Genomic DNA, 10,000 nt, shown 5'->3' on the forward strand with positions numbered 1-10,000 from the left:
GCAGAGACAGGAATCGATCCTCTACCTCTGGAGATATGAGGCAGGTGTTAACCACCCAGTCAGGGCCTGTGTTTAGAGTCTGTTTGCCCCGATACTGTCTGAAAATACAACCAAGACATCAGAAAACGTCCAGTTCCTCCTGAGGAGCTATTTCCAAACCTCTGATGGTACCACAAGCATCTGTACAAACATCTGTATCCAAAAAACATCTGTATCTTGGTAGCACACAGACGCCACATCCTTCAGGTAAGAGACACAAGCAAGCTCCCAGGGATGAAGGAGCTTTGGTGTGAGAGGTCCAACTGAACCTCAGGAGAACGGGCACGGAGCTGGTGAAGGAGCTGGACGTCCAGTGCTGCTAGAAAAGTTTGTGACCCCATAACAATTTCTGTGTTTCTGCATAAATTTGATCTGAAATTTGATCAGATGATCTTCAGGAGAATCACAAACTTTTTCCCTCAAAGCTATTTAATTTTGGAACATTTTGTTGAATAAATAAATAAATAAAAAAAATCTAACAGTTATAACAGTTAACACAAATATTACTGTTTAGATATATTAATATCATGAAGAGAGTTAATATGAACTAAATTCGCTTTCAATGATTATTTGCTGAATTTTATTTAGCCCCATTTATTTAAAAGAAAGTGCAAATTAGGTCCTGAGACCTTTATTCTCATGACACCGCCAGTGGGCGTGGCTTCTGTTCTTTAGGGTTATTATCTCCTCTAATACCCCTGATCCTGTGCATGAGCTCACTCTGAGGGTTTTCAGGAGTTTTATTCAGGAAAACCACAACTATGTACCATGTGTGGGGTGTGTGTAGGAGAGATTGTGATACACACTCAGGGCTCTCTGTCGAGTGTGTGTGTGTGTTCAGGTGTGTGTGTGTTCAGGTGAGTGTGTGTGTTCAGGTGAGTGTGTGTGTTCAAGTGTGTGTGTGTGTTCAGGTGAGTGTGTGTGTTCAGGTGTGTGTGTGTTCAGGTGTGTATTACCGATACACCTGGTGCCATCAGGACTGGAGTGATAGCCTCTGCCACACAGGATGATCTTGCGCTGGCAGGTGTATGAGCCGACCGTGTTGATGCAGTTAAACCCGGGACTGCAGGGCTGAGTTACTGTCCTGCACTCATCAATGTCTGTACACACACACACACGCACACACACACACACACACACACACGCACGCGCGCACACACACACACACACGCGCGCACACACACACTTTTAATTCACTTATAGTTACATTTAATGTTGGTCTATCGAGATCTTCCTGTTGTCTCGTGTTCTATCAGCTATAAACACTCGTCCCTTCCGCAGTCTCTCTTTATTCTCTCTCTCTTCAGCTATAAACACTCATCCCCTCAGCAGTCTCTCTTTATTCTCTCTCTTCAGCTATAAACACTCGTCCCCTCAGCAGTCTCTCTTTATTCTCTCTCTTCAGCTATAAACACTCGTCCCCTCAGCAGTCTCTCTTTATTCTCTCTCTCTCTTCAGCTATAAACACTCATCCCCTCAGCAGTCTCTCTTTATTCTCTCTCTTCAGCTATAAACACTCGTCCCCTCAGCAGTCTCTCTTTATTCTCTCTCTTCAGCTATAAACACTCGTCCCCTCAGCAGTCTCTCTTTATTCTCTCTCTCTCTTCAGCTATAAACACTCGTCCCCTCAGCAGTCTCTCTTTATTCTCTCTCTCTATCAGCTATAAACACTCGTCCCCTCAGCAGTCTCTCTTTATTCTCTCTCTTCAGCTATAAACACTCGTCCCCTCAGCAGTCTCTCTTTATTCTCTCTCTCTTCAGCTATAAACACTCGTCCCCTCAGCAGTCTCTCTTTATTCTCTCTCTCTTCAGCTATAAACACTCATCCCCTCAGCAGTCTCTCTTTATTCTCTCTCTTCAGCTATAAACACTCGTCCCCTCAGCAGTCTCTCTTTATTCTCTCTCTTCAGCTATAAACACTCGTCCCCTCAGCAGTCTCTCTTTATTCTCTCTCTCTCTTCAGCTATAAACACTCGTCCCCTCAGCAGTCTCTCTTTATTCTCTCTCTTCAGCTATAAACACTCGTCCCCTCAGCAGTCTCTCTTTATTCTCTCTCTCTTCAGCTATAAACACTCGTCCCCTCAGCAGTCTCTCTTTATTCTCTCTCTCTTCAGCTATAAACACTCATCCCCTCAGCAGTCTCTCTTTATTCTCTCTCTTCAGCTATAAACACTCGTCCCCTCAGCAGTCTCTCTTTATTCTCTCTCTTCAGCTATAAACACTCGTCCCCTCAGCAGTCTCTCTTTATTCTCTCTCTCTCTTCAGCTATAAACACTCGTCCCCTCAGCAGTCTCTCTTTATTCTCTCTCTTCAGCTATAAACACTCGTCCCCTCAGCAGTCTCTCTTTATTCTCTCTCTCTTCAGCTATAAACACTCGTCCCCTCAGCAGTCTCTCTTTATTCTCTCTCTCTTCAGCTATAAACACTCGTCCCCTCAGCAGTCTCTCTTTATTCTCTCTCTCTTCAGCTATAAACACTCATCCCCTCAGCAGTCTCTCTTTATTCTCTCTCTCTTCAGCTATAAACACTCGTCCCCTCAGCAGTCTCTCTTTATTCTCTCTCTCTATCAGCTATAAACACTCGTCCCCTCAGCAGTCTCTCTTTATTCTCTCTCTCTATCAGCTATAAACACTCGTCCCCTCAGCAGTCTCTCTTTATTCTCTCTCTCTTCAGCTATAAACCCTCGTCCCCTCAGCAGTCTCTCTTTATTCTCTCTCTCTCATCAGCTATAAACACTCGTCCCCTCAGCAGTCTCTCTTTATTCTCTCTCTCTCATCAGCTATAAACACTCGTCCCCTCAGCAGTCTCTCTTTATTCTCTCTCTCTATCAGCTATAAACACTCATCCCCTCAGCAGTCTCTCTTTATTCTCTCTCTCTATCAGCTATAAACACTCATCCCCTCAGCAGTCTCTCTTTATTCTCTCTCTCATCAGCTATAAACACTCGTCCCCTCAGCAGTCTCTCTTTATTCTCTCTCTTCAGCTATAAACACTCGTCCCCTCAGCAGTCTCTCTTTATTCTCTCTCTCTATCAGCTATAAACACTCATCCCCTCAGCAGTCTCTCTTTATTCTCTCTCTCTATCAGCTATAAACACTCATCCCCTCAGCAGTCTCTCTTTATTCTCTCTCTCATCAGCTATAAACACTCGTCCCCTCAGCAGTCTCTCTTTATTCTCTCTCTTCAGCTATAAACACTCGTCCCCTCAGCAGTCTCTCTTTATTCTCTCTCTCATCAGCTATAAACACTCGTCCCCTCAGCAGTCTCTCTTTATTCTCTCTCTTCAGCTATAAACACTCGTCCCCTCAGCAGTCTCTCTTTATTCTCTCTCTCTATCAGCTATAAACACTCGTCCCCTCAGCAGTCTCAGGTTAATAAGAGAAACTGATCATGTTACAGAGAAACCGCTTCAGCTCTGACTCTACTTAATAATAAACCACATATACAAGTTGAACTGAAACAAATTTAATTATGTTAATTATTTTAAAATATTTTTTTATATTAAAATAATTTATTAAGTCTCAGATTCTCAGGGTCTGAATTCATCCGCTGGATAATTCTTTTCACAAGAAAACCTTGAGGATATTGTTTTCAGCTGAAACTTTTACAGTGTGCAAGGTTTTAGGTTTTTATTTCATTTCTTTAGAGCAGATCTGGGGCTCACTGCCTCGACATGTCTGCTGGTTCCTGTAGCTGCGGGCTAATTCCACCAGTTTACAGAAAAATAAAGAGAAAGAAGAAGAGAGAGAGAGAGAGAGAGAGAGAGGGAGTGAGAGACAGAGAGAGGTCTTATTTCAGCTTGGCGAATCTGTTGCAGTATCAGTTGATTAATTACTGAATGAACTCATTAACTTATTAATCCTTCCTTTTGAATCACATCTGTATCTTATTTAATCTACAAGCTACACCTTCAGACTTTAGGCCCCGCCCCCTGTCTATATCTGGGTGGAGTTACACCAAACTGTCCAATTGAGACTTTTTTTTTTCCCACATTTACAGATAACAGTGTGTCTGATATGCACATACATACTTGGTGCACCATGCTAAACTGGAGGCCATAAACTTCCATCACCTGTTAGCAACATCTAACGACAGACACCTCGAGGGATCCTCACAGGCTTTGTTGTATGTGTAAATGTAAGGTCTTACCAGTGCACTGGCCCCGTGAGTCCTGAGTAAATCCTCCTGGACACCTGGGTGTGGCTCTGCAGCTGAACGAGCCGGCTGTGTTGACACAGTCGAACCCCGGGCCACAACTGTCAGCTCCCAGCGTGCACTCGTTAATATCTGCAAGAAAGGCAAGGAAGCAGTTTTAGCAGGACCAGGTGAAGTGTCCTAATCATTCCCAGCAGCACCGTGGAGCAGATCTCAGGGTGCTGAAACACTGGAGCTGGAACTTAGAGTAATAATAAACCTGAGCACCAGGTGGCAGTGTGACACAGAGAGAAAACATCGTCTCTACACTACACATGTTCAAGTACACGCTTCTCTGTTTCTTTTTTATTTTCTTGTCTAAACATCTGTAAAACATAATCACGCTAATGAGAGCTCCACATGGTGCACACAGACCCTGTGATCAGATTCAAATTCTCAGTGATGTTTACAGTGCAGAAATAATTCCTCTAATCTTCATCATATGTTTAAAAAAGACACATATTTAAAGAAATACAGAGAGACAGACACACAAACAGAGAGAGAGAGAGACAGACACACAAACAGAGAGAGAGAGAGAGAGAGAGAGAGACATACAATATACAGTGAGGCAGATAGTGAGACAGGTAGAAAGGCAACAGGCAGACAGATCGGTGGATAGACAGACAGGCAATCAGGCAGACAGACAGACTGACTGATTGACAGGGAGACAGACAGATGGACAGAAAGACACAGACAGACAGAGAAACAAACAGATGCACAGAGAGAAGCAGACAGAGAGAAACAGACAGAGAGACACAGACAGACAGAGAGAGAGACAGACAGACAGAAAGACACAGACAGACAGAGAGACACACAGGGAGACACAGACAGACAGACAAACAGAAAGACAAACAGACAGAGAGATAGACAGATGGACAGAGAGACACAGACAGTCAGAGAAACAGACAGGGAGACGCAGACAGAGAGACAGACAGATAGACAGGGGGGCAAACATACAAACAGACAGATGGTTGGACAGTAAACCAGGTAGACAGAGAGAAACATCTGGCCACAGAAGGATGGACAGACAGACAGATTAATGGGCAGCAGAACAGAACTCACTGTGACCGATATTATACCAACACCCTATGAAACACACCACAAAGTACTGTACACACACTGAGTGTGTGTGTGTGTGTGTGTGTGTGTGTACCTTCACACAAGTCGTTCCTCAGCTGATATCCTGATGGACAAATGATCTGCTGCAGACACCTAAAACTGCCCACAGTGTTCTCACACCTCTCATTTAGCTGACACGAGTGTGTGGAGGGAAAACACTCATCTACATCTGAGAGAGAGAGAGAGAGATGAAATCATTTATTATTATTATTATTATTATTAAATCTGTACATGTATGTATGTTCAGACTCAGTATATTGTGTGTGTGTGTGTGTGTGTGTGTGCAATGAAGACAGGTTAAATGACGTCTCTTTTGTTGGCAGAAACACTGGAAGTTTTGTGTGAACGGTACATCTGTTTATGAGTTAGTCTTTTTTAAACACACCTGTGTGTGTGTGTGTGTTCATTGTGCCTGGCTGTTTTCTTTAGAATAACACACCCCAGGCCCTGTGCTTTCAAACATCCATGCAAAGAATAAAGCTGAATCTGAACAATGAAAAGTTTCCGGTTCAGTCGTGAGATCCTATAGAGGTCTTATAGAACACCTTAAACACTGTTACAGAACCTGAAACACACACATACACTACATTGCCAAAAGTATTCTCTCACCTGCCTTGACTCGCATATGAACTTAAGTGACATCCCATTCCTAATCCATAGGGTTCAATATGACGTCGGTCCACCCTTTGCAGCTATAACAGCTTCAACTCTTCTGGGAAGGCTGTCCACAAGGTTTAGGAGTGTGTTTATGGGAATTTTTGACCATTCTTCCAGACGCGCATTTGTGAGGTCACACACTGATGTTGGACGAGAAGGACTGGCTCTCAGTCTCCACTCTAATTCATCCCAAAGGTGTTCTATGGGGTTGAGGTCAGGACTCTGTGCAGGCCAGTCAAGTTCATCCACACCAAACTCTGTCATCCATGTCTTTATGGACCTTGCTTTGGTCACTGGTCCACAGTCATGTTGGAAGAGGAAGGGGCCCGCTCCAAACTGTTCCCACAAAGTTGGGAGCATGGAATTGTCCAAAATGTCTTGGTATGCTGAAGCATTCAGAGTTCCTTTCACTGGAACTAAGGGGCCAAGCCCAGCTCCTGAAAAACAACCCCACACCATAATCCCCCCTCCACCAAACTTTACACTTGGCACAATGCAGTCAGACAAGTACCATTCTCCTGGCAACCGCCAAACCCAGACTCGTCCATCAGATTGCCAGATGGAGAAGCGCGATTCGTCCCTCCAGAGAACGCGTCTCCACTGCTCTAGAGTCCAGTGGCGGCGTGCTTTACACCACTGCATCCGACGCTTTGCATTGCACTTGGTGATGTATGGCTTGGATGCAGCTGCTCGGCCATGGAAACCCATTCCATGAAGCTCTCTGCGCACTGTTCTTGAGCTAATCTGAAGGCCACATGAAGTTTGGAGGTCTGTAGCGATTGACTCTGCAGAAAGTTGGCGACCTCTTCGCACTATGCGCCTCAGCATCCGCTGACCCCGCTCCGTCAGTTTACGTGGCCTACCACTTCGTGGCTGAGTTGCTGTCGTTCCCAAACACTTCCACGTTCTTATAATACAGCTGACAGTTGACTGTGGAATATTTAGGAGCGAGGAAATTTCACGACTGGATTTGTTGCACAGGTGGCATCCTATCACAGTTCCACGCTGGAATTCACTGAGCTCCTGAGAGCGACCCATTCTTTCACAAATGTTTGTAAAAACAGTCTGCATGCCTAGGTGCTTGATTTTATACACCTGTGGTCATGGAAGTGATTGGAACACCTGATTCTGATTATTTGGATGGGTGAGCGAATACTTTTGGCAATATAGTGTATATACACACACACACACACAAACACACAGACACACACACACACACATACACACACAAACACACAGACACACAGACACACACACACATACACACATACACACACACATACACAGAAACACACACACGCGCGCACACACACACACATGCACACATATACACACACACACAGAAACACACACACAAACACACACACACAAAACCACACACACGCACACACAAAAACACACGCGCACACACACACAAACACACACAAACCAACACACACACACACACACACAGCTCATACACCCTAAACACTCACATTTCACCACAGAAACATGATTTAACTACACACACTATATAAAAAAAACCTTACATTCTTACAGAAAGTTTTGAAATGATTCATATGAGTCACTGTTACTGAATCATTTTTAAACATGATACAGATTGCTAGAAAAAAACAGATATATTTGAAGTAGATTCTTATGAATCATTTAAAATTAACTGAATCGCCATGAATCAAATGACACAAATGATTCATATAGTTTTTGGAAATGTATAAAGAAACATGTTAATTGTTGTATTTGATTCCTGTATGTCAAATGAATCACTCATTCAGTTGTTTATGTCTATTGATGTGATGTTTATGCATTACTCCTACAGATGGGTGTCATTAAATATGATTCATATACAGTGTTTTGAAACTCACAGATTTCTATAGAAATCTAAATGATTCATGAATCGTATTATGACTCCTACCAGATTCACAGAGCTCAGTGTAGAAAAACATATGTCACTCATCTGGATCAGTTTATAACCACAGCTAAAAACGTATACCGATTAATAAACTGAACAGATTCATATATAATAATAGATTTCATATCATATACCTAAATAAAACTCAGTATATGACACATGTAGTGTGTGTGTGTGTGTGAGTGCGTGTGTGTGTGTGCATGTGTGTATATACCTTCACACGAGTGTCCATCAGGCATCAGATTGAATCCTGGGGAACAGGTGCAGTGAGCTTGACCCTCCACCAGGTGGCAGTGATGGGCACAGTGGCCATTTCCTGCAGAAGGACATTCGTCATTAAAGGAAAAAGTGCACCATCCTGCATCCTGCTAGAAGAATAAACGAGTGATTTAAAGCCACTCTTCTGCCCCTGTCTTCCTTTTTCCCCTTCAGCCCTCTGACCTTCAGCTCCATACAACATCTGAATGACACAGTAATGACCGAGAGAGAGAGAGAGAGAGAGAGAGAGAGAGAGAGAGAGCAAGCAAAAGAGTTGGATAGAGAGAAAGACAGACAGACAGAATAAGAGAGTGAGACAGAATGGACTGGAAGAATATGAGTTTAAACTGTTTAGTTTAACTAGTTTGAAATGAACAATCTACAAAATTAACTAAATATAAAACTAGTTAGCTATTTAATACACAGTGACCGCTGACTAATAAAAACAATTAACGAGAAATGAATGAGTAACGAATAAAACATCCAATGTCATGCTGTTAGAGGAAAATAAATGACAGGAAGGAGTGATGTGATGTCATATGGTGAGATATGTGATGAGTGATGTGATGAGTGATGTGTAGAGGAGTGATGAGTGATGTGATGAGTGATGTGTAGAGGAGTGATGAGTGATGTGATGAGTGATGTGTAGAGGAGTGATGAGTGATGAGTGATGTGATGAGTGATGTATAGAGGAGTGTTGAGTGATGTGATGAGTGATGTGTAGAGAAGTGATGAGTGATGTGATGAGTGATGTGATGAGTGATGTATAGAGGAGTGATGAGTTATGTGATGAGTGACGTATAGAGGAGTGATGAGTGATGTGATGAGTGATGTGTAGAGAAGTGATGAGTGATGTGATGAGTGATGTGATGAGTGATGTGTAGAGGAGTGATGAGTGATGTGATGAGTGATGTGATGAGTGATGTGATGAGTGATGTGTAGAGGAGTGATGAGTGATGTGATGAGTGATGTGATGAGTGATGTATAGTGATGTGATGAGTGATGTGATGAGTGATGTATAGAGGAGTGATATGAAGAGTGATGTGTAGAGGAGTGATGAGTGATGTGATGAGTGATGTATAGAGGAGTGATGAGTGATGTGATGAGTGATGTATAGAGATGTGATGAGTGATGTGTAGAGGAGTGATGAGTGATGTGATGAGTGATGTGTAGAGGAGTGATGTATAGAGGAGTGATGAGTGATGTGAAGAGGAGTGATATGAAGAGTAATGTATAGAGGAGTGATGAGTGATGTGATGAGTGATGTGTAGAGGAGTGATGTGATGAGTGATGTGTAGAGGAGTGATGAGTGATGTGATGAGTGATGTGTAGAGGAGTGATGTATAAAGGAGTGATGAGTGATGTGATGAGTGATGTGAAGATGAGTGATGTGATGAGTGATGTGTAGAGGAGTGATGAGTGATGTGATGAGTGATGTGTAGAGGAGTGAAGAGTGATGTGATGAGTGATGTGTAGAGGAATGATGAGTGATGTGTTGAGTGATGTGTAGAGGAATGATGAGTGATGTGATGAGTGATGTGTAGAGGAGTGATGAGTGATGTGATGAGTGATGTGTAGAGGAGTGATGAGTGATGTATAGAGGAGTGATGAGTGATGTGATGTGATGAGTGATGTATAGAGATGTGATGAGTGATGTGATGAGTGATGTATAGAGGAGTGATGAGTGATGTGATGAGTGATGTATAGAGGAGTGATGAGTGATGTGATGTGATGAGTGATGTATAGAGATGTGATGAGTGATGTGATGAGTGATGTATAGAGGAGTGATGAGTGATGTGATGAGTGATGTATAGAGGAGTGATG

General features: G+C 43.0%; 1 protein-coding gene across 1 annotated transcript in view; it reads right to left on the reverse strand.

The window, feature by feature from the left end:
* LOC131366296 (fibulin-2-like) overlaps positions 1-10,000 on the reverse strand; it is an 89,753-nt gene that overhangs the window by 47,803 nt on the left and 31,950 nt on the right. Inside the window, exons 8-12 of the mRNA XM_058410652.1 lie at positions 8,133-8,234; positions 5,387-5,521; positions 4,189-4,326; positions 895-1,139; positions 229-358 (exon numbers count right to left, since the gene is read on the reverse strand). Coding sequence (XP_058266635.1) covers positions 229-358; positions 895-1,139; positions 4,189-4,326; positions 5,387-5,521; positions 8,133-8,234 — 750 coding nt within the window. The remainder of the gene's footprint in view (positions 1-228; positions 359-894; positions 1,140-4,188; positions 4,327-5,386; positions 5,522-8,132; positions 8,235-10,000) is intronic.

Source organism: Hemibagrus wyckioides, linkage group LG15, assembly GCF_019097595.1.
Source record: "Hemibagrus wyckioides isolate EC202008001 linkage group LG15, SWU_Hwy_1.0, whole genome shotgun sequence".
Classification (NCBI taxonomy): Eukaryota; Metazoa; Chordata; class Actinopteri; order Siluriformes; family Bagridae; genus Hemibagrus; species Hemibagrus wyckioides.